This window comes from Molothrus aeneus, chromosome Z (genome assembly GCF_037042795.1).
Source record: "Molothrus aeneus isolate 106 chromosome Z, BPBGC_Maene_1.0, whole genome shotgun sequence".
Taxonomy (NCBI): domain Eukaryota; kingdom Metazoa; phylum Chordata; class Aves; order Passeriformes; family Icteridae; genus Molothrus; species Molothrus aeneus.
In genome coordinates this window covers 41,213,411-41,239,079 of record NC_089680.1, presented here as the reverse complement: position 1 = coordinate 41,239,079, position 25,669 = coordinate 41,213,411, and the positions used below count along the sequence as shown (strand labels likewise).

General features: G+C 37.3%; 1 protein-coding gene across 1 annotated transcript in view; it reads left to right on the top strand.

Moving 5' to 3' along the window:
• Positions 1-24,870, top strand: part of GHR (growth hormone receptor) — a 118,698-nt gene extending 93,828 nt beyond the window's left edge. Inside the window, exons 4-10 of the mRNA XM_066568813.1 lie at positions 10,133-10,262; positions 11,325-11,485; positions 12,261-12,439; positions 16,216-16,387; positions 18,886-18,976; positions 21,722-21,791; positions 22,061-24,870. Of these exons, the coding sequence (XP_066424910.1) occupies positions 10,133-10,262; positions 11,325-11,485; positions 12,261-12,439; positions 16,216-16,387; positions 18,886-18,976; positions 21,722-21,791; positions 22,061-23,023 (1,766 nt within the window). The 3' untranslated portion in view covers positions 23,024-24,870. The remainder of the gene's footprint in view (positions 1-10,132; positions 10,263-11,324; positions 11,486-12,260; positions 12,440-16,215; positions 16,388-18,885; positions 18,977-21,721; positions 21,792-22,060) is intronic.
• Positions 24,871-25,669: the final 799 nt, after the last annotated feature.

Here is a 25,669-nt window from a genome sequence, read left to right as displayed (position 1 = left end):
TCTGAGTAACCATTTGGGATTTAGGAAATATTCTTCCTTCCAACCATCTGAGCTCAGTTGAAGCAAACCTCTCTGCTGCTCCTGTTTCTTCCCTGCAAAAAGCAGTAATTTTGGGGAGATGATGTGTAATTGTTTAATGATAACTTGAATGAGGGCAATTGCAAAACTCTTCATGTATTGTGTGTAAAATGTTGATAACCTCCCGACTTTAACTGCATATTGGAGAGCTCCTAGAGGAGAAGGAAGTGTGTTACTATAAACGGTATGTAAGACTGTTTCCTGACTGACCTCTATTTCTTTGATTGTTTTAAAGGCTCATTAGATCTTCCGTTATTGATAGTGCCTATTAATCTTTTGTTAATCTAAATAAAGCATGAAAACTTTATCTGTATTCCTTTTGCATGAATGGGACTCAGGGGAATGGACCCCTCCTTGGCATAGTATTGTTAAAAGTCTATGCTTTTATCAGAAATGAAGTCTTCTTAGGCATGCTAAAGACTACAGTAATTCAAAAGACCTAGGTTGGTCTTCAGTTAACTAATGTTTGGGCTTGATTTCTTTCCTGACAGGAAATGTCTGTATTTTCAAATTTAAAAAATCTCATCTTCCCTCTAAACACCTCCTGTAGTCATTTGAAAAGATGGAAGATGGAAAACAAGCCTGATGGGAAAGTCTCATTCTTTAATAGCCACCAAACTTCAAGAATATCTCAGTAGCCTTTATTTAAAGTACTGTAAAATACTTCAAGTATTCTGTTTGTGAGCCTTCCCTATGTAAGCTCTGAAGCTGTGGGCTGACAGCACTGGATTCTGAGAAAGACAAAACAGGTGCCAGAGAAAGTCAAGTTCAGCAGAGGATACATAATGTAAATAAATAAATTTTGGCAGTCTGTCAAAAAAAAAAGAAATCCTCTATAAATCTGTCCAGTGTGATTTTGAAAATGACTGTTTTGTCCAAATCTCCTCTGCAGTAGTAAAATAAGGATTAGTCTGGAGGCTTGCTTCTGGCCACCCAGTGCCATAGAGATGATCAGAAGATCTTTTAGGTTCAGAGCCGGATGACAGAAATAAAAGCTGAAGGAAGATATGTATTATTCCCTTAAGCCCAACTCACTTCTTAGTCATGAATGTCCCCCATTTGTAAGTTCTCTGGTATTTTGTTCCTCCTAGTGCTGAATTGCCAGTACTTCTGGGGATGGGGGATGTGTTTTTCCACTGTTGACTTAATTCCATCAGTCTAACATCATTGACATGAGCTCTTCTCTTGTTTGGTATTTACATCATCCTGAATTTCAGATAAAGTCAAGATGCATCCAGCTCAGCAACTTTCCCATTGTGGGAAGAACTTCGACTACTCCCTGTTTGTAATTTACAGCTGTGTCACATACATTTCCTTTCATGTGCAGGAATCCAGCTGGGATCCAAAGCACATGTGTCAAGTCATGGCTGTGAGAACTACTTGGTACTCTGATTTCTTGGTTGGGGTTTTTTCAAAAAAAAAGTTGTTTGTAAATTAGCAGGACTTCTAAATTATCTATCACAATATTGGCTTCATTTCTGACCATTAGGAGGTGGAGATTGTTGCTTTATAAATACGATTAAAAGGACAATCGTAGTAGGACTACTAGAACTTTGCTTAAGAGGAGACAGAACTGTTGTCACAGTGTTTTTCCTTTTGAAACCTACTAAAAAAACTTTCTTACAAAAGCAAAAGCCCTGCAAAACTGCAAAGACTCATGTACTTGTTAGCTTTGAAGGTAAAAGGAGAAAACAATTATTTTATTCTTTTTGGGTTTGATTTTTAAATTTCACTTTGAAGCTCAAAACTCATAGTTCATGATTCACTGCAATAATAAAGCTCTGAATTATGGAATGAATAAACATTCTGGTCACAGTAATAAAACAGACACTTAAAAAAGCACAAGAGAAATATGGCACAATAGAATATTCTAAAATACTCAATACAGTTTTCTTTGGGATCCAAAAGAAAGTGTTAGGGTCTAGAGCTGCAAAAAGAGTGAAAATACCATATAAATCCCTGTATACTTCACAGTCTGTCTAAAGATGAAATTGGGTGGTTGTCTTGATGAAGAATTGTGAAGAATCACTACACTTGCAGTCTTCAAAAAGTTTTCAATCATCACTGCCACAGAAATCCTTGGACTCCTTTGAGAACTCAGCTTCTGTTGAGTGCCTGTGGCCCTGCTTGCCAAGGATGTTTTTTGTAGTAGCGCTTCTCAGGGAATGGCTCAGTAATGGAGTTATGGAATTTCACGCCAGGTGAAGGTAACAAATGACCCTCCTAGTAATAGCCTCCATATCTTTTTTATCTCCATAGCTTTTAAATTGCTATATGGTGACTGTAACAGGGAACTTCCCTCTGGACTAGGGAACAAATTGTTGCTGCCTTTTTGGAATTCCCTTCAAAGATATTCAGACAATTATTCTCTGGATAGATCTGGATTTTTTGCTTCACTTGAATAAAAGCCAAATTTTACTGCTTCAAATGGAGATGGTTTAAAATCTCTGTAGAGTACAAGGTAGGATTTTCCTGCCATGTATGAAAGAGATACTGCAAATATACCAGACGGCCATTGTTTTGAAGAATGGTTAAAATCTGCAGAAGTCAGAAATAACTTGAAAGTTTAACAGTGGAAAGTACAAGAATTTAGAGATTAACTCTGATCTCCCAAAAGCAGTGTGAATTATCAGGACTGAATGTCAAGAACAAGGCCAGATTGGGGGCCATATTTCTGTGAGTTACTTCATTCAAGTGTAACAAGGGTGTGGATAGGAAATAAACAAGAAATATCAGGACACATTTCTGCATAACCAGCGCTGTTTTGGTGATGTTTTGGACACAGTGTCATTGTCATCTTACCCATGGAGTTTGGGATATAATATCACTGTTAGTGCTTGGCTGCACCTTGGCGGTGAATGAAACCTGGCAAACTCACAGCCCTGCTTTCATGGAGCACTGATTGTATTAGGCCTGATGTCTGACAGTTAGATTTGTGAGGAAGACCTCATTCTTTCTGTTGTGCAGAACTGCATTATTCTGCAGCAGTCCTTAAACAGGTTTGCTGTGTCAGTGCTTGCTTGTCTCTTTTCACACTGCCCTTGCAACCACCTGCTTTCTCCTCCAGTCTGTTGCCTTAGTATCTCTCTTGGGTGATCCCAGGTGCATGCAGTTTCTGCTCTACCTTATCAGGGCATGTATGCATGTGCCAGACCCAAAGTTGTTGTCTTCACTGTTTGAACTGAGTAACAGTGACTGCAGGCTTACATCAGCTCATGTGTTTCATTTGTAGTTTTTCAATGTTATGCTTGTTCTGCCTTACCTCAAGTCTTTTGCTGCCCTTACTTACCTTCCTGTCATAACCAGTTATGCTTTCTTGTGCTTTTCTTTCCAAACGTGATTTTCTCATTCTTCTTTTCACCTGTGTCTTTGTTCTCCTTTTTCTTTTTCTCCCTATTTTGGCTCCATTTGTCTACTCCCACGGCTCTACTTCCCACTACCCTACTTCCTTTTTAAAACAGTTTCTGTATTGTTCTCAGGCTGGCACTTGTGCTGTTTGCTTTCCTAACACCACTGCACAGTCATTTGCTGCTGCCAGGTTTTGCAAGGTGTGCCCCACAGTACCCTGCCCACCATGGGCTCCATGCCCCAGCCACCTCCACCAGGCTCTGGGGCTCAAGGCATGGTCCTCCCTTATCCCCTGGTCAGACCAAGACGTGGCTACCCTTACCCAATGCCAGTAGCCACTGCAGTGCAGTCAAACTGCCCCATCTGCACACTTTCTTGTTTATAGGAAGGGAGCTAATGTTAAAACAAGGGAAGTAAGTTGCAACATTTAGGCAGGAGCATTAAGATGTGCCCTAGAGTGACTTTTCATTGTTTTGTCAAGTTGCAATTCTTACACCTGACAATCTTACTCCCCATGTCCTCTGAGTACTCTCAGAGTTTGGGAAGGTGTTAGGTCCTGGATTGGGAATGCCAAGTTGAACTTAGCTTCTCTTTCTGAAAAGCTTGTCTTTCTGGTGCTGGTTCTGAGCACCAATCTCAGCAAGGATAACCCCTCATTGCTGCATGGTGGGGAGCAATGCATTTGGTCTTAGACAGCTGTTGACTTTGAACTGGACTTCAGAATAGAAATTGCTAGTACATATGCAGGAGAAAGAAGGATATTGAAAATTTTTATCAGTACTGAAAAATTTGTTTGCACTGAGAAGGGCATGGAGGACCTTTTGTGGTGTTTGCTAATTGCACATTCTGTTTGACCACAGGACCTTATTTATGCTTCCATATTTCCTTACTTAATCTTCCACATAATGCTAGTCAATACTGAACATCTCCAGCAATGGCTGTAACAGATAAAAGCATTACACTTTTTTTTTTTGTACATAATTTCTTGAAAAGGTCATTTCAATTTCAGTTACAACTACGTAAGCAATTAAGAGAGAATTGAAAATGGGTTTGTTACATTAACTGCCTTTCATTTACAATTACCATGATCTTTGGCTTTGCTTCTCTTTATTTGTTGTATTTGAAGGCAAGCCAGTAGACAGTGATTACCTGAAACAGAAATCCCTTGATTCCACCACTGCACGTGGGAGGGCATGATTTGGAAAGCACATACCAAGTACCATGGGACATGGCACATGTGCACATCCACTCTCCTCCCTGTACTTTCTCATGGGCAATGGTACTGAGTAATGCTGTGTGATTGCTTTTTCCCTCAGTCCTGAGCTTTATTTACTTCATTTGTGTGTACTACCCTTACATGTGTGAGCCACATTGATTTCTGTTCTGTGGATGCTTAATAGCATAGAAAGTGTGGGAAACCAACACAGCTGTTAGACTTCTATGCTATGGAATAAGCTCAGTTTCTCCTGGCTTTTGTGCTTTTAACCACATCAGACTCACTAGACTAAAGATAGAAGAAGTTTTTTTCTGAAAGATCAGCCAGCATAGTTATCTGCTTTGCAGGGATGCCTACATAATGTATTTTGAGGTAGCAGTCGCCAAATTAATGTCCAATGCAGACGTAAACATCCCACTTTCATTCTTCTAAGAAAAACACCTGAATTTATCATGAACTATTAAAATATTTAGACTTAATTCATGGGCATAGTATTCTCTTACACAGCATTTCCATTCTGTCTTCACTGTGATGCAGCATATCAGAGTTATTAAGCTTTGCTTTCTTTCTGTCAAGTATTTTGTACAAAAGGATTGGATTTATTACTGATATTAAAAAAAAATATTCTTTTCCACAAAAATATGTTCCAGAACTTGTTGGTCCTTTATGGATCCTTTTTACTTAGGGCAAAAACTGGGTCAGATTAGCAAGCAGCCTGCTGAAGAGGTGACCTGGTTGTTGTCTCCCTGTACTGCATCTCCTGCTCTTTATATAGGATGTGTGACAATTTATTAGTACTAGATTGTACCTATTCAACATATCATCCACTGACACCAAATGTGGTTCATTTTACTGCCTAATTTAAACAAATTAGAATTTCCTGGTAGCACAGAAATCAACTGGCTCTTATTAATTAAATGACCCAACCTTTGATGAGCCTGGTGGATTCAGGAGCAGGAGCTAATTGACAGAGCATTTACTGCCAATGTACAAATTTGAGCTACAGGAAATAGCACTCCAGCTCTTCATAGCTGTTTTCAGTGTTAACTGTAATGAATTCCCTTCATCGTATTGCCATTTCCACCTTTCTGTATTGCGCTCTAGCAGTGATACATTGTATGTGCTTTGAGAATGGATTATATTAAGAGATGTGCTGTTGCATAAGGTTTTTGTTATCAATGATTTGCATATTGGGGCATGTTATTCTTCTGTGAGTTTAACTTTGCTGTAGGTTTGACTGGTACAGGAAGTTCTGATAACGGATAATTCTACTTGGAGCTTCTAAAATTCACAACTAGAAACACCTCATTTTGTTCAGCAAAAGTGCAGCCGCTTTTATCATTTTGTGTTTTGTTAGCTTGATTTTTATCAGTCATATGCTTATTATTATTTCACCTACCAAAGTCCTACATCAATAAGTGGGATATTTCTGTACAATTTGTGTACTCCACTGTTGTCCCTGCAGAAGTGCTAGAGGTCTGGTGGCAGTAGGACTTTCTCCAAGATGATGATAAACTGTTTTGCTACACCCTGGTTACATATGTCAGTTCTTTAGTCTTCCACACTTCCAGCTCCTTTTAAAGTTATATTTTATTAGAGGGACTTTTAAGGAAGGGCGGGAAGAGAAAGAAAAGGAAAATATAAAAGTAAATTCAGTCTCTAAAAGAATTAGCCTTCTGACACTTTTTTTCCCATGTTTTTTTCCTGTTGAAATGGCATATTTGGTCAAGCCATTATCTTGAGTAAAGCGAGTGGTTTTATTAATGACAGTTTGACTGGAACTTACTGGTTTAGATAGGAAATGAGCAAGTGTACATCCATGCTTTGTTTTGCTCTTCTTTGTTTTTCTCTTCTAGTCTATTTAAAATCTTGGTTTGACAGCCTTTACTTTCAGTGCCCTGCTGTCTTTATGCCTAAATGCATTCAGCTGAGCTATTGCTTACAGTTATCACATTCTGGGACAGTTTGTTCAGATGGAGCTCACAGAGGGTGCACAATGCTGATAATTGACTTGTGTGGGAAACAAGGAATTCATGAGCTCTACCCCAGGAATGCCAAGCCTTACACAAGTTAATATGCTAAAGTTTTCTTCAGTCAGTCACGAAATCTGTGGCTGGAAACTTGACACAGAAACTGGAAATGTTTATCATAAGATAGTATTTCTTTCAAATAGTCATAAAATAAAAATATATGTATTCATATAAACTGGTTAACCAGGACTACTGAATCCCAAACAAAAATACTCCCTGTTCAAAAATTCTTGGGACTGTTGATGGAACATCTATGAGAGAAAGAATTAATGGTCCTGTCATGATGAAGTGGAAAAGAGAGACTTGGGGATACATTCTTCTGAAGTTAGGATGTAAGAGACCAAGTCTTAATCTGTATTCTGTATTGCTAATCCTCTCCATTGTAAATGATGCCATTCTGGTTGTGCTATGATCTGTTTTCCTAAAAGAGTTTGTACATCTGAAAGTGTGCACAAAGCTGGTAAATTCCAGATAATTGATTAGTAAGACATGGTAGAGCCTATATCTAAGATTCTGCTGGACCTCTCAAGATCTAAGTGAAGTTTGATTCAATTCAGTTCATTTCATCATGTGAAAAAATGACAGTGTGACTTTATTTACCCCTACAGATGAGAACATAGTCTGCATGGTCTGTAAATATTATATGTTCTAGCTATAAATACCGATATAAATACATCAACAGAAATACTCTAATTTAGTAGTTTTCCAATATATCGTTTTCTCAAATTCTTAATGTGTTGCAGTAAAAATAGCTATATTTGCATGTAGCTGAGGATAGAAACAGGAAAAGCCATAGCATGTACTTCCTTGCACACTATCTGTTTATAGAAGAAGGGAGAGACATGTGTCTTCTTGATTATAGGTATTATGTAATTTTATTCATGTGTTTGAAGTAAAAGCAGAAAATATAATTCATTTTTCTTGTTCTGTTTTTAAACATTTTTTTCCTTTGTTTTGCTTTTATATAGTAATTTGATTTTCAATTAAATAAGAAAATTCAAATTTGAAAGCTGGGACACTTGCACTTTTAAAAGTTATAAATACAACTCTGTTCTTGAATCTTTTATCCTATTTTGTTTTGGATTTATGTTACAACGATTTGCAGTTTCGTGATCATGTGCTGTTTCTAACAAAGACATCTACAGCATGGAAATTGTTTGACAAATGATGTAAAACTATGTAAAAGCTCAAGTCAACATCAATCCCAGAAGCATTTTGAAGTTTTGCCAAAGCTGTCAAACACTAAATATCACACTACAAAAAATCAGGCACAATAGTAAAAATGTTCTGTTTCAATATTTTCTGGAAAAAGAACAGTACCATTTTTTTTCCTTTGCAGCAACAGTTCATTTCAATATTTGTTTCAGTTTTAAACTGAAACTTATTTAAAGTTGAGTGAAATAGAACATGCTGGCTAAGAAAAAAAGACCGTTTTTTAAATCTTTCCAATCAAAGTTCAGTTATTTTAGGGTGGCAAGATGAATTCTCAATGCTTGGGGGAGGCAGGAGAGGGAAGGGGATGGCAGAGAGGTTTAATCTAACCAGCTTGTGAAATCTATTTACAGACATGTTCTCAGGCCTTGTTCATTGTCCACAGTGTAAAATCAGACAATTTTATGGGATGAGCAAAACAGAAATTCATAATACTCATGTATTAGCTAGTGCCTGATATGGATGCTTGGTGGTGTGTAATATAAAGTACACAATTTAAACCACTGAGCCTGAGAAATACAGATTGCTCAGGCATGGAGTGGCTGTGTCTGTCTGAGCCATAAATAAAGGAGTCAGCATTCATGAAGGTCACAATATCCTCTTGTGTAGCAGGAAGTGCCTAGTGCTTGTGGATGACTGTATCTGACTTTGAAGGTAAATGTCTTGTATCAAGTATTATCCTAGAATCACAGAATAGTTTGGGCTGGAAGACACCTGTAAAGATCCTCTAGCCCAACCCACCTGCAATCACCCAGGCTGTCTTCAACTAGACCAGGATGCTCAGAGTCCTGTCTAACCTAGTCTTGGATGTTTCCTGGGTGGGGCACCCACCACTTCTCTGGGCAATCTGTTCCAGTGTTTCACCACCCTGACATTAACATATTTCTTCCTTATTATCTTGTCTGAAATTCTGATATTCACAGCTGCCAAAACCTTTGCAAAGAACTTTGCATGCAGGGTCAAGGACCATCATGTTATTCTCTTTTCACCACTCATAAATAGCTGACTAACATCTACATCTTAAATGCTTAAATGCATTTTGGAGAAATTTTCTTAAATAAATGATCATATTCCCAGATGGTCTGTGAAGAGAGGTAGACAATTCCATGTACTTTCTCTGAAAGCTTTTCAGGCCAAATAGGGAACACTGGCAATTAGAACCTTCAAAATCAGGGAAAAGTTAAGGCTTGGCTTTGGAAGCAGTGAATCATACCTGCAACTTTTGCATTTATACTTCTCACAAGAGTTGATGTGGCTGACTTATTGCAGCAGTCATTTTATGAGCTTTCATTGTTTTGGTTTTGACAAAGAATAGAAATGAGCATGTGGCAGAACATGCCCATGCTTAGAAGTCCCCTTATCTCCCTCAGAACAGGGTTATATCCACACAGCATTGTGCACACAAACCTGAGCTCAGCTTCTGTCATGAGCAGGCATCATGAAATGCATCAGCTGGGTATGTGCTAAGCTGTGGTGAGTCTGTGTAAGCTCTGCAGTACCACACCTTCTTCAAAGCAAATGAAGTGCTAATTCAGGTGTATCTGTACTGGGGACAGCCAGCTAGTCCAAAGGCAATGAGTCCACTGTGCTCAGCCTTGGTGTGACCTTCCTGTGTGCCGTATTGGGCCCTGCAGTTTAAAGAAGATTTGAATGTCCTTGTTTCCATCCTGAGGAGGGAAACAAAGCTGGTAAGAGGGGTAGTGACAGGACATGTGGGAATGTTTCAAAACTACACCTGAGAGATTTGGACTGGACATTAGGACAAGCTTCTTTAAGTGGTCAAACTCTGGAACAGGCGTCCTAGAGAGGTGGTTGATGCCCCAAGTCTGCCAGTGTTTAAGAGGCATTTGGACAGTGCCCTTAATAACAGGCTTTAACCTTAGGTTAGCCCTAAAGTGGTTAGGCAGTTGGACTGGATGATTGTTTTAGGTCCCTTCCATCTGAAACAGACTTTCCTGTTCAGTTACAGCTGTAGGGCTGGCAAATCCCTATGCCTAGTGTCAAGCTGTGATTATATTCACTTCTACACAGTACAAAAGAGAGCTTGATGCATCTTTCGAATTTATGGCTTCTATGTCCCTCTACATGTATGCATGTAAGAATTTAAATCCTGCCTCATTGTACATAAGGGATTGGAAGAAAAGTTAATTATTCATTAAAGGTGCTGTTTCATTTTAACAGCAGGTTATCCGGGGTTCGGATTTGTTTAATGTGTATCCTTCTGTCCCCTGCTTTTTTTTTCTGACAGACCTCTTGCAGTGGCCACAAATCAGAAAATGCAGATCACCTGAAATGGAGACATTTTCATGTTTTTGGACTGCTGGAAATTTTTATAACCTCACTGTTCCAAGAATACTACAGCTGTTGTACAAGAAGAGGTAATAAAAGCTGAAAAAGGAAAAGAGAAAAGTAATTTTTTTGGCATGCTTGTTAGGTTGCTACTGTTAATTTTTTGCTGTGATAAAAGCCATACTGTTTTTAAGGGTATAAGCCCATGTTTTAAGTACATTTTTTCCAATGTTAGATTTTATTGGTAGTTATTGAGCAATTTGCAGCAACAAGCATTATGTGACAGATAATTAAACACCATTCTTACTAAATTTAGGTCCAGGTTGCAGAATCCAAAACTGAACACTATATAGCTTGGGTAAGGATTTTTTAATAGGCAACTTCAGTTTATTCTTTATCCATCTAACCTGCAACACTGAGATTCCTTATATGTGTGCACAAATGTGGAGGTTGGATACAGGCCCTTTCAAATTTTTATTAAAGTTTTATGAAGTCCCCGTTGATCAATTGATGTGATAAAATCTGAATGTACAGGTCCAGGGAAAAAGACTGCTCTGATACTGGGATAATGTTCCATTGAGTCCTGTTCAATTATGATTCAGCTCCACTTTAAGCTTTTTTAAATTTCAGGTTGCTACAATGATTAGGCTGAAAAAGGACATAGACATTACCAGTAATGGCTATTAAGGAAATAGGCCTTTTGTTCACAGGAATAGGAGGATGTGCATTTCTGTTCCCTCTAATGAACAGGGTTTTGATCTTTTTGATCTACAGATGCTTTTTGATGATGGTTATGATACATTTGCATATCAGACTTAAGCCTAATAGCAAGGTTGGCTTTCTTAGTTACTCTGAGACATCTCAGAAATCATAGGAATAGAGAATAACAGAATCATAAAATGCTTTGGGTTAGAAGGCACCTTAAAGTTTAGCTGTTTTCCAGGCCACTAAGTACCTGAGTACCTAAACCAGTTATGCAGGTTTCTTCAACAGTGGTTTCATTGTAAATCACCCTCAATACTGACATGTTTTTATCCCTTTCATAAATTTTACAACTTATCAGTACTGTGTCTAGTAACATCTGTAATTTGTACTTTGTAAGGTCTGTAAATCTCTCTCTCATGAATATTGCATTTTTGTTGTCATTCTAGTAATGAGGAAGACTGGAAAGAATGCCCTGATTATATCACTTCAGGACAAAATAGCTGTTACTTCAATGCATCCTACACCTCTGTGTGGACACCATATTGTGTTCAACTTGCCAGTAAAAATGAAGTATATGACAAAAAATGTTTCAGTGTTGATGAAATAGGTATGCTTCCATTATGTATCTTACCTCTATAAGCTTTTGTATTACTTAGGCTGTATTTAAATATTGCCTCTCAGAAAAGTCAGTACCTAAAATATATGATCCATGGGAAGGGATTTGATTTTGTAACACGGTAATGTAATCCACACCAGAAAATACTGCCTAGATTGGAAGAAAGCTTAAAGGATAAAAGCAAATATGTGATTTCTTTTTCTAAATCCCAGTGGTCTCTCAAATGTGTGCATGCTCAAATGAGCTTGTCTTTGCTTTCACTTTGAGTCCTTTCTAATGGATACTACATCTCCTTGTAGAGCAAAGTTGGCATTAAAACCTTGATCCTGCAAAACTCTGGAAGCCAAACACTATTTTTTTCCTGAATCAACTGTAATCTAAAGGATCAGGATGTCTTGTATTTCTAAGCTAGGATTTATATTTATGGCAGTATGAATCTTGACTGCCTGGGGCTTTAGAGATGTTATTGCTTGCTCAGAGTGGTAGTGTACCACCATTAACTGCATATCCAGATAATTTATTCCTACAGGTAATTAGAATACCCAATGCTCTCTTTTATTCAGCTGAGCATTCATTCTTAATCTTCTTTATTGGTTGGTTGGGTGAGATTTATGCAGAACATATCTACTGCCAATTGGCAGAGTGCCTTCTTGTTATGGTTAATATAATACTTTTTAAGTCCTGAAATAATTTATCAGTATGTAGTAAGAATGGTCATTTCACATTGAAAACTGGCTGTTTTATTCCAAATACTCTGTTTAAACAGTACTACCTGATCCCCCTGTCCACCTTAACTGGACTCTGCTAAATACTAGTCAAACTGGGATCCATGGGGATATCCAGGTAAGATGGGATCCACCACCAACAGCAGATGTTCGGAAAGGATGGATTACTCTGGAATATGAATTGCAGTACAAAGAAGTTAATGAGACAAAATGGAAGGAGGTATGAAACAAATATTTATTATACATTAGTCATAGTGCAGTGCAGGCTTGTTCTATTCCTAACACTCTTGTACCACTTTGAAAAATCTGTTTGTAATTGCTAATTAGACAATGCCTTGTTTCTTAAATGATATACCTGCATTTTTTTCTGACATTTTCTAGCAAATACTGTAACTTTATATGTCAAGATAGTTGACAGGCAGGGTAATGAAAACCCAGAAACACCTGTGTTAGATTAGTAAGTATAGGAAGAGTCAGATATATGCAAGTGTTTTCAAGGATAAAATATTTGTCTATTCTTTTCTTAAGCTTCAACTATTTAAACAGTGCATGATGTTTCAGTAGTCTGAACAAGAATATTGCCATGTCATTCCAGATTCTTCAGAGTGCCTGTAAATTTTAATACTTATAATTTAGATGATGGATGGATGGATGGATGGATGGATGGATGGATGGATGGATGGATGGATGGATGGATGGATGGATGGATGGGAAGGAAGGAAGGAAGGAAGGAAGGAAGGAAGGAAGGAAGGAAGGAAGGAAGGAAGGAAGGAAGGAAGGAAGGAAGGAAGGAAGGAAGGAAGGAAGGAAGGAAGGAAGGAAGGAAGGAAGGAAGGAAGGAAGGAAGGAAGGAAGGAAGGAAGGAAGGAAGGAAGGAAGGAAGGAAGGAAGGAAGGAAGGAAGGAAGGAAGGAAGGAAGGAAGGAAGGAAGGAAGGAAGGAAGGAAGGAAGGAAGGAAGGAAGGAACTTTGAGTTACAATTTAAAATTTGATACAATAAGCAAATAAAAATAATGCAACATAGGTAAGACTTACAGATTTCATACCAGACATCAAGGGGAAGTTTTGGGATAGTCTGTGAAAATATAAAATAATATATTACAAATATTTTAAGTTTACTTTTTGAAAATCACTTAACTTCTCATGTAGTTAGTTTTTCTGTTACAGGTAAGATATTGCGCCCATCTTACCTGAATGCATAGGCTAAATTCCAGTGTGTCATGGCATATTTGCATATGGAGAGCTCTTATTCAATTCAGTAAGAACATCATGTCAGAGGAGAATCCTTTCTTTGCTTTCTTATTAATATGAACTGATTTAATTGGCAGAAAAAACCCCAGATAATACTGTTACAAATTTGTCATTAACTACAAAAGGAAAATTCAAACAATTTGAACATAGCCAGATTTACCAGTTGAAACGTATTCAAACTGGTTTGCTTGCCTTCACCAGTGAAAGACCTTGGCTTACTTCTCACTTCTGGTCCTTCTCAGTGTTAGCATTTTCTCTTTAACCTAGTGTTTATTAACAAGTCTACAGCCAAACAGGCCTATAATGTCTGTAAAAATTTTTCCTAATAATTCTCTGTCTTTCTATCTATACTGGTTTAAAATATTAGCCTCTTAATATATATATACTTAATATTTTAGCCTCTATTTTAAATCCAGTTAAATGTGTTAAGTTTAGGCAGTAAATCAATAATCTTTAAGAAGCTGAAAATCTGCAAATGTTCAAAAGCAGAATACAGGTATGTCTCTAAAAATGCACATTTTAATGGTTTTTTTAGTACGAGTTTTGATATCAGTCATATAAATGCCCTAATTAAGCTTTGTTCTTGCTCCAATATTGTCAATAATCCCAGAACGCTTTGAGAATAGTTCTTCTCAGGAGAGCAAAGATTTGAAGATCAGTGTTCTTTCTGAACACAGATAAGGAATTCCTGATTGTGATACTCGCCTCAAGAGACAAAGTATTATAGATTATTTTGGACTTAACCTGTGTATAGTGGAAGGTTTTGTAAGCCTTTCATTTTAGGAATATAAACATGGCATAATTCACTGAGGCACTATGAGAGCACAAAAGACAAATTTCTGAACAAAATCCTGGTCTGGCCTAGGACAAGAGCGAATTCTGAATGACAGCATTGGAGCAATGCTACAATTTCACTCTTTGGATTCCTTGCTACAAATGCCTTCTCTAATGACTGTTGAAGCACATTAAGACATAAATATCTGCTTATACATGGTCAAGTTATACATGTCTACTTATTACTGGTTTTTTACACAAAGGATAATCCTTGACTGCTTAAATATACCATAATGCTTTGTACATATAAGTAATAAAAAAATTAATTTATAGTACTTATTATGGTACTAAGTCCCTCCTTACTGAGATTTGTTTGTAATTTTTCTATATTTTTGGGGATGATTCATTGCTTTTTCATGCATAGCCTTTATTATTTTCTCAATATATTTACTACTTGAAAATAAATAATTTCTAAATTGAAAGAAGATTAAACATTAATTAGTAAGTGTTAAAACAGGAAAATATGGTGATAAGAGGACCAAAATTATTTTCTGAGAAACGTTCTAAATGAATAAAATTCACCCTGACATAATGGGTGTTCATGAGACCTTTTATGATGTCTCTCTCATATGGCTTTTACTTGAATTAATCTATGACAAATGCTGTTTGTTCATCTATTCACTTCTTGCTGAACTTTTCCCACTCCATCCAGGAGCCTTTCATAAAGGCTCTGATTTATTCTTCTTGGCTTTTTCCAAGTAACACCATTATTTGGGATGGATGTAAACTTATCTGTAAAACTTCAGTGAACTATTTCTTTGTGGCTTAATACCATGAAATAAGTATATATTAAATACCCTTCCCAATGTTTTCCAAATGGATATTCTTCACATATTAAAAACATGGGTGATGTACAGCAATGGTTCTCCACAATTCTCAACTACTAGGAGAGAAAAGCAGTCTGTCTCCTCCAAAATCTGACTGGTTGATTGTAAGAACATTGGAGTCAGGAGTCACCAGGGATCAGACAGGGATCAGACAACTCCAGAGATCATACCTACCAACAAATATTGTCTCAAGTTGAGGTTATGCAGCTATGGAGATTATAGGACTGTGTTGTTGAAGCTTCCTTCAAATTCCCAAAGGCTGCTGTTTTCCAGATATTTTAAGTTTTAGCCATGATGCTTTTTTTTCTGGTATCGTATTTGATTCTAAAGTAAAAGTAGAATATAATATCTGCCAAATGGATTTCTATTTTGAGCACATTTTCTTTATTTTTTATACTATTGTAGGGTTATTGGAATGAAAATGCATATAGAGGTATAATAGAAAAAGGCAGAAATTTTACTTATTAAGACCTCTAATGTGATTTTCTAAACATTTTCATATTCAGCAGTATCTAAGTATATTTCAGCTAATATAGACGTTTCAAAGACCACAATCTGATGCCAGCTGTCACACAGTCTCCATTATCACATTTTGTATATAGCTGAAGATTTTGGAGGCCTATATATTGTTCTCCAAATAAAAACATTTATAACATGCAATATGTTTGGTTATAACCATTAAATTCATAGTGGAGATTGCAGTAGTTTTAGAACTCCCGTGTTATTTTAACAGCAATTTTGGCATTCTGCAATCAGTAATGTTGTGTTATAACAGTAAAAAGTATTTACAACCTGAAAGATCAGTGAAAGATGTTCACACCACCTACTTATGGTGTGTAACTGGGGGAAGCTGCCTTTCTTCATTGACTGTATCTACAGAGCTTGGATTCTCTGCTTTTGGTCCCCTGAATCACAGAAATGCCTGATGACTACTAAGTTGACAGTAAATGGTGTTAATGTTCTCTAACTCTTCTTGTGCTATCCTCAAAATGCCCAGTAGCAAAAATGCCTTCAGAAATCAAGCAGCAGTGTAAAATTTCCAGTACAACTCAAACAAATCAATCACAGTTCTTCTGTCTTTACAGTTAAAACCCAGGCTCTCAACAATGGTTCCACTGTACTCTCTGAAGACAGCAAGAGATTATGAGATACGAATCCGATCAAGACAACGAACTTCTGAAAAATTCGGGGAGTTCAGTGAAATCCTCTATGTGTCATTTTCTCAAATAGGCATTGGATGTGATCATTGTACAGAAGGTAAATAAGCAAAGCATTTTTATAGTTTTAACTCTTGTCTTTTCAATGATGGAGTGGAGGATGGTTTCAACCATGTTTAATGATTGAATACAGAGGTATTCCAGCCTACTACATGAGAATCATTTGGGGAGATTGAGAATGTTCAAGTTCCTTATACAAGTTCAAGTTTAGAAGTAAATTCAGCAAGACTGTTTCACAGATCATCAGAGATCAAAAATACAAATAGCTTTAAGAATCAGAAGTAACTGCTATTGCACATCTCATGGAGTCTAAACCAGAATTAAATCTCGTACTTCATTCATCTAAAATGAGCACCTCAGTTGGGAAGAGAAGAATTGTGATTTCTTGCAATACTGCTGGCTAAGTTTTTTTCTAGAATTCTGTGCTTTTCTAATCATCCTGATACACTATCGAAGACAGTGAGTATTTTTCTCATTCTTGCTTATGACTAGTACTCATTTTCAAGTGCTGTTAAAAACAAGAAAAATCAGCCATTGAGAATCACATATTTCTATTGAAGGAATGAGACAGTGCCTTTTCCAGATGTTCTCAGGTCTGAGCTACTAAATTAAGTCTTCAAAATGTGAGTTCCTTAATAAGTAATTTTAACAAGCTTCTTCACATCATTTTCCAGGTTATTAGTGAAGGTGTTATATAAAACAACCTGTTACTCTTATCTTTCAAAATCTGGCTATATTCTCCTTTTTAGTTCTTCCTATTATTAGTTCTCATTTCTAACTTATAGGAACAGTTAATGTTCTGTACATGTGTCATTTTTTAATTAAACTTATCCACATTAAGTGGTCATGGTTTTCATATGAATAACATTAAAATACTTGGAAAATCTAAGGCCATCCTAAGGCCAGTTTTCTTCAGTCACTACAACTCAGATTCTCCAAGGTGATCCTAATCCACACACCTCACACAGCAGCAGTGAGCTGATTTGATTGAGAATTTATTTTTGCTTCTTTTGTATGTCTCTTTCAGGAACACAGAAGTAAACTTAAGATACGTTTCATGTATTAATAATTAAAAGTCTTCTAATACAATGTTCTAACTTCTTGAAGGAGCTGGACATTTGCTGGTCTCACTGATGTGACAATGAGTTATTCAAATAGAGACCTGTTTAACACAGACATATCCATATAGGACTTTATTGATGCCTGAAAGCATGTCTTGTCAAAATCTGAGCTGGGAACACAGAGCTCAAACTCATACCTGAATTTTTTATTTTGTTTTTTCTCTGAAAGGTCATTTTTGTTCATATATAGAGTTTTAAAGCTTTCTGTCCAGTGTTCCTTGGCCCAAAAACTAAGAGTGAAATTTCTTTAGGAAATTTTAAATTATGAAAAAATGAGAAAAATCTAAGACTAAAGCTAGAAAAAATTTCTCTGTGCTTTGTAATTCACAATGTAATATTAAGAATAATGGAGTTGCTAGTATTTAAGAGATAAAACATTTCATTTATCAGCATTGTTCTTCACTTCTATTAAATTGCATTTCTCAATTAATTTCTAAATTCTTTGTAGCCACCTGCAAGGTAAATAAAAGGGGCTTTTTTTTTCAGTTGATTCAGTTGGTTCACAAAATAATTAATGTTCAACCTTTAGAAAGACAAGTGGTATGTTTTTTGACACCACCATACCTTATTTTTTGTGAGAGAAAAATAGTTTGCTTGTGATTTTGTGTGCTATTAGTAATGTTCTCTCAGCTTGAATGAACAAGTATTAGCATGGTCTGTGGCATTACATGCCTCAGGACTACTGATACCATGTTCCAAGCAGGCAGAATGTTCCTCATGGCTGCTTTTGCCATAGACATTATCTTTATTCAGATCTTGTTTAGATTTATGAAATCAGTCTGGTTTAGCAAGGAGTCTCAGTGGACTAATAAATGCATGGAAACTGCTGAGACCGAAAGTTGCCATGGATTAGGAATGATACTTCCCAATTCAGTGCCGTGACTGAGGTTCTCCCAAACCACACCCTTATCACTCAGTCCCTCTTCCCCTTTCTGCTCCAGTGGGAAGGAGTTGAAACTGATAACACAAAAAGTGAAGATCACTGGTCAAGATACAAGCGGTTTACTGGAAACGGCAATGAGATAAGAAAACAATAAAAGCAGCAATATTAATAGCAAAAGTATACAAAAGAAAGGGGGGTTCACACCCTCTGAGTGAGAGATGCTCAGACAACAAGCAATGTCAGACAATGCCACCACATTTTTCAACCAGAAGTTACACCCTTCTTCTTGAAAGGCAGGGAGTCCCTTTGTCTGCCCCTGGCCGTGACATGAGGTGGTATCCAGGAACCTCCAAGTGCTGGCCAGAACTAGGACAAAAAGCACATTTTTATTTCTGCTTAACATAGAACTTTTACATTTGAGTAAGAAGCATTTTCATCAGTTTTTACCACTTTGGAATCCTCAAGTGGTGGAAGACAAGGCTGAAGTTAAAGATGTGACATTCCTGCTTATATGTTCATGTTTTGTTCTTTCAGAAGTTGAGTTTCCATGGTTCTTAGTTGTTGTCTTTGGAGTGTGTGGGCTGGCTGTAACAGTGATCTCAATCATGCTGTCTAAACAACCAAGGTAGAGACTTTTTATTTGTTGGATTTTATGTACCTATAGCTTTAAAAAAAGGGAAAAAACATTTTTCAATTATTTCAAATATGGGGGACAAGTAACCATTTTGAGCATTTTTGTCTATTCTTGTAAATTACATATCACTGGGATTAGTATGTATGGGGCCTTCAGCATGGGGAATCTGATTATCTTGATCTTCCTCTTTCACTGCAGTATATTCTATTCTGCAGAATTTACATGATTGATTTACTTACTCTTTGAACTGTTTTTTTTAGTTCACTCAAATTTTGAACATACTATTTTTTATTCACATGCTGTTCTAAAGTTTAATACAAACCTATGTCTATATATTTGATTTTGTTCTTAGACCATTCCAGTAAACTCTACTTCTTGAAGCCAAGGGAAAGAGATTGATTCATAGGGCAATGTTTGGTCTCTGTGGATAAAGTGCAGTTTCTGTAGATAACAGGAATAAAATGAAACTAAGCACAGAATTGCATTGATTGTAAAAATTATGAAATGGCGTCATATACAAAAATGAAAGAATGAAACATAAATAAAAATAACAGGTCTTAAAATTAATTAATCCCCTAATACATGTTTTCAGGGATAGGTTTTGGCAGAATTCAACTTGGATGTCATATCAGTACTGTTGTACACTATGGAGCAACACCATGGTCAAGACCCAGTGCACACATGGGTGTTGTCAGTGGTCGTGTGTATACACTTTGAAAAGGAACACTGAGTAGCTTTGCACATACCAAAAAATGGTGAAATTTCATTTCACATACTGAAATTAAAACAATTTGGTGCATTTGGAGCAGATCTAAAAAAAAAATTTTCACTAGGCAGTAATTTTTTTTTTAGGCAAGCTCTATGCTTTGACAGAGTTTAATTTCAGGAAGACATTCCCTGCAATAGCATCCCAATCCCAGATTTAAGAGCAAGGCTCCTGATACAATTCATGACAAAAGCTTGATGTGTCAGAATGGAGCAATGTGCATGTAGCACCAGGAGCTAAGGTCAGCACACTGAAGAAAAGGTGGCTCAGTCTCAGAAAATCCTCAAGTCTGAAGCATATCCCTAATCAGAGTTTATAAATGTCTTCCATCCTAATCATGAATGCTGGAGGAAGCTTTTCTCCACTGAGGACTTCATGTGGAAAGTGTTTCTGGACTGCAGGTGTGCGCCCTTTCCTCAAGCTTGAGCATTTAGTGGTGAAATGGCAATGTATTCTGCAGAGAAGCAGCCTGCATAGGTTTTCCATAATGCAAAATATCCAGGCTTGGTTTCCTTCTGATTCTGAAAGATGCCAATTCATATTTTCCTCAGTTATGATCTCACAGGCTCTGAGCGAGTCTCTGTAGGACAGATGCCATAGGTTTAGGTCATTAGAGTTGAGAGATGAAAGCTTGAATTATGCTAGGCTAAGAAAGGAGGAGAGCACAGTTCTCCCTCCCAAATGTCTTCTCCAGGCAGTGAGTCGTAAAATTCTTTGTCTGTTTCATTAGAAGCGATGCCCAGTCCTGTCAGAATACCTGATTTGTGGATTCAACTGTAAAGCACAAGTCCGAACCCTGAGAACCCAACCAGTTTACACTGCTTCTCCAGAGATTAGATGGAAAATTACTGTATTTCTGGCTCTCACTAGGCTTTCTGGGCAGAACACCGAGGATCTGCTCAAAACCAGAAACATCTGAGGAATTTGGACATGCCATGGTTAAGCCAAAGGTGCCTAGATTTCTCTCTAGGCACTCTTTAAGACATCTGCGACCCTCTCTGGACCTCACTGTCCCTAAAAAGGCAGCAAAACTAATATCTGGATTTATATTTACCATTTTCCACACCTTACTTTCTAAAATAGGCAATTAACCCAGTATAAAGAGAATTTTGAATTTTCCTTTTGTTCATCTGTTTGCAAAAGAAGCAGAGAGGTAACATGGAGGAAACAGGCATGACCAGACCAGCTACTGTTGGATTATGATTAAGGGAAAATCATCCTTCTATTAGAACTGGGGGGGGGTGAGAGGGGCAGAGAGAGTGGTTTGGTTTGGAGGGTTTTTTTGTCCCCTAAAAATAAGGAATGCACTTTATGAAGGATTAGAATAATATGTATTTCCACAGCCTGCAAATGCCCAAGGAAGTTACTGGACCTTTCTCCACAAGGGTAACCCACTGCCTTAATTACAAATTATTTTATTATTTGTTGCACTAATAATTCAAGAAGCAGAACTGTCATAGAGACGGCAAAATGCTAGCCTAAAGTTTTGCAGATGTTTTTCAGTTTTATTTATTAGTTCTAAAGTAATTCACTCTTTCTACCAATTCCCATTTTCTGTTCCCCCATTGAAATTTATTGGGCATATGCAAGGCTACTGTATCCCTGAAAAAAAATTGGAAAGGTCACCACATACTGAGGTTTGTATCAGGTTGCATTGAAAGTATGTATAAAGGGAATGTATTGACAGAGCTCTAGGAATTTACTCTCTTTCTATACAGCATTGAATTGTCAAAGACCAGACTCCAAAATGAATTCCCACATAAATTTAAGTGATTTCCAAAATGAAGCTTGCAGAGAACTTGTTTCTTAATTTGCAATGAGAGAAAATATTCTTTCCTTAGGAGTATTTGAAATTTTATTTTCAAACATTTAAGTTTTGAGGTAATTAAATATAAATGCAATCTAAGCCTGTCTTCTTTCTAACTTCCTCAAAAAAGACCACTGTCAATTAAAAGCCTTTTTTTTTTCAGGTTAAAAATGCTTATTTTTCCTCCTGTGCCAGTTCCAAAGATTAAAGGGATTGACCCAGATCTTTTGAAGGTAATATCAAACTCGAAAATCTCCAGTGAAAATCTTTGTAGTAGTAGAAGATGACAACTGTTGTCCCAGGCAGAAAAATTTTGTAGAAGAAAATTCTAACATCTGGGGAGTTGCCATAGAATTAGTTTGCATAAAATAATTTTTAATCCCTTTGCAATTATTACATAACTGCATCTTTACATAAGTCATCTTTACATAAGTCAACATTATAAAAAGGACAAGCATTTCTATTATTTCCTTTATAAAATTCTTTTTTATTTGCCTTGTAGAAAGGAAAGCTAGATGAAGTGAATTCCATCTTAGCCTGCCATGACAACTACAAGACACAGCTCTACATTGATGACTTGTGGGTTGAGTTTATTGAGTTGGACATTGAAGACCCTGATGAAAAGAACAGAGCCTCAGACACTGACAGGCTCCTGAGTGAAGATCATCTGAAATCTCACAGCTCCTTGGGAGCGAAGGATGATGATTCTGGACGGGCCAGTTGTTGTGAACCAGATATTCCAGAGACAGACTTCAGCGCAAGCGACACATGTGATGCCACCTCTGATAGTGATCAGTTCAAAAAGGCTACTGAAAAAGAAGAGGATCTCTTGTGCCTTGACGGGCAAGATAATGATGAGTCACTTCCAAGCCTTGCCAACACAGACCTGCAACGCCAGCACAGGAATACTCAGTCTGAAAACAGCCACCTGTGGGCACCCTTTGGAGACAGCGTTGAGTCACCCCGTCCGTCAGTCCATACCCAGATAAGCAACCAGAATTCACTGGCAAGTACTGACTTTTATGCTCAAGTGAGTGATATAACTCCAGCAGGCAGGGTTGTACTTTCACCAGGGCAGAAATCCAAGCTGGGGAGAGCACAGCGTGAAGGCTGCACAGAACAAAACTTCACCATGGACAACACCTATTTCTGTGAGGCAGATGTGAAAAAATGCATTGCTGTGACTTCCCACGAAGAGAATGAGCCACGTGTTCAGGAACAAGGCTATAATGAAGATGGTTACTTCACCACAGAGAGCCTTACCACGACTGTTGCCAATCTTGGAGCTTCAACAGCAGCACCCCCAAGTTCAGAGATGCCTGTGGCAGACTATACGTCGATCCACATCGTTCAGTCTCCACAAGGCCTTGTGCTCAATGCCACCGCGCTGCCGGTGCCAGACAAGGAATTCAACGTGTCTTGTGGCTATGTGAGTGCAGACCAGCTGAATAAAATCATGCCATAGCTCTTTTTCTCACTAGGTGTGTGTCGTGTTTCACAGCAGAGAGTCAGTTTCGGGCTTGTATGCTGAAACCAAAATGAAGTCTAAAAGTTTTTCGTGGTTCCTATAATTTTATCTGAAATGTTGCAGCGTAAAATATACATCAAAATATTCCTATTGTGTTCTGTAAATATTATCTATGAATTTGTCTTGAGGCTGTTTTGTCTTTTCTTGTGGGTGTTGATTTTTGTGAAATTAAACATTGAAATTACTGTTTAATGTAGAGTAAATTGTGCATTTTGATAAAGCTAAAAATCAGGTAGTGTGAAGTGTAAGAATTTAGGAATAAACTGCTGTTGGCAGAGATCTTTATATCAATAGTTGGGAACTGATCATATAGGTGAAAACACCAAAGTAGCTTGACTAAATAACACATCTATTTTGATTTCTCTAAATTAGTAAAATATATTTTAATACTTTGGTCGTAAAACCATAAATTTTTTCTATTACACCAAATATTGTTGTTCAGTTATGGTGACCCATTTAAGTAATGTAATTGCTGCAGTCCTAAAAAGGAGTTTTCTGTTTTTTAAAATTTTGTTCACAGCTAAAAGAATAATAGGTTTTTACAGAGCCATTTTATACCTCCAAAGAAACCTATATAAAATTTTGGAATATTGTAGAAACTTAAAAGTAACTGATTCTATTACTTTCTTATGGGAACTGTTATAGAAATATACATACAATTTAAAGTTCTATGTAAAATTTTAAAATATACAGCATACATGGGGAAATTATTCTGTTCCTCATCAGATTCTAGTTAATGGTAATAATAATACACTTTTTATAAACAAAATCTTGTTGAGCACAGTATTAAACACTGTGCAACTAAATTTTCACTGAATATTTTTGAGAACACTTGAATAAGCTCTGATAAATTAGCAGCATAGTATCTTCATATTTGACCAACTTCTGAAGCCCTTCCAGAGCCAAAGGTATCATTATTACATTTATTAGTCAGTGCCACATCAAGTCTTTATTTAAAAAAAAATAAATTAAGGACTTCAGAAGTTAGCCAGCAGTTAATTTTTAAATATATAACAGGATTAAAATACTTCAGTGGAACAAGGGGATCAAGTGCAGTATTGTTCAAACATGGTGTTCGGTTTTGCAGCCTAACAGCATCTCCTCTGACTGTGTTAGGCACACTTTCAGAAGGAAAGGAGAGACAACTGTAACTCGGAGGGAAAGCTCTCTTTGTTCTTGCACATGTTAAGAACCTGACAGAGCTTTGCAATTAACTCTTATTGTTTCAGGAGTTACCTTCCTAAGCCATGGTTTCATCACAGCAGGGTACTTCTTAGAAGGCAAATAGGAACATTAATTTCTTTACTCTGACCTGAAGAGAAGTGTATGATGTGCAACAAATTCAGGTCTTGCTTATGATGTCTCCAACTGATCTCACTGATGCTCTTTTTGTGACCAAGTGCTACACAACTGGGCCCAACTACTGGGTGGGATTTTTAAGTTTAGCACGTACTTTATGGTAAATGTGCATTAGATATTCTGCTAATTTGCTGCTATAATTTTCTAACAGCTGCATTATTTAGTTTCATATAAAATTTCATAGATGGTAGACACTAATGCAAGTAATGCCTATGTGTGTGTTTGAAAGAAGTTTCTTACTCTGTTTCTATTGCCAAAAATAGTTAAATACCTCAGTCAAACTCAGAATGTCATTTTGGTACTTTACTGGTCACACAAACCATGATATGCCGGTCAGAAGATGTGTCTTTCAGTTTCTATTTAACTTTCTCTATGTTAGTGTTTTGTTTGTTTTTCTCAAAGTTTAATAAATGTATTGTCTTTGATCTGTCTGGACACAATGTGGTTTTTTGCAGCTAATTAATTTTTTTTTAAATGGAAAATAGAGTTTTTTATTAGGAGAAAACAAGTATTTCTCATAGAATAAAGCATAAAGCCACTTTCCTTAGAATAGAAACAATCCCTTATTTAACCAGTGTTTTCACTAATGGATGTGTATGGAGACAAAGGACGTATTGCACCCAGAGCTGGCCAAGATGTGCTGCCAGTTTAGCTGACTCATTTACATGCTGCTGGAACATCCTGTGATGGGCAGGCTAGTCCCCAGCCTGTACTGGTGCATGGGTTTATTCTTCCCCTACTGCAGGACCCTGCAAATTTGCCTTTGTGGAACTTCATTAGGTTCCTCTCCACACAACTCTCCAGCCTGTCCAGGTCTCACACAGCTTCCTGAGTATCAACCACTCCTCCCAGCCCTGTGCCATCCTCAAACTTGTCCCTTCATGCCATGTGCCTTCATCCAGGTCACTGATCAACAGACCGAACAAGATGGACCCAGTACTGAGCCCTGGGGAACACGGCTGACTGCAGGCCTCCAACTGCACTCTGCACTGCTGATCACAGCCCTCTGAGCTCTGACAGTCAATTCTCAACCCACCTCATTGTCCACTCATCAGCCCATGCTTCCTGAGCTTCTTGTGAGGATGTTATGGGAGATAGTCTTAAAAAGCCTTGCAGAAATCCAGGTAGACAACATCCACGGCTCTTCCCTCTTCTACCCAGCCAAGCATCACATATTAGAAGGTTTTTTTATTGCCTATGCTGCATGCATTGGTCTACAAACAT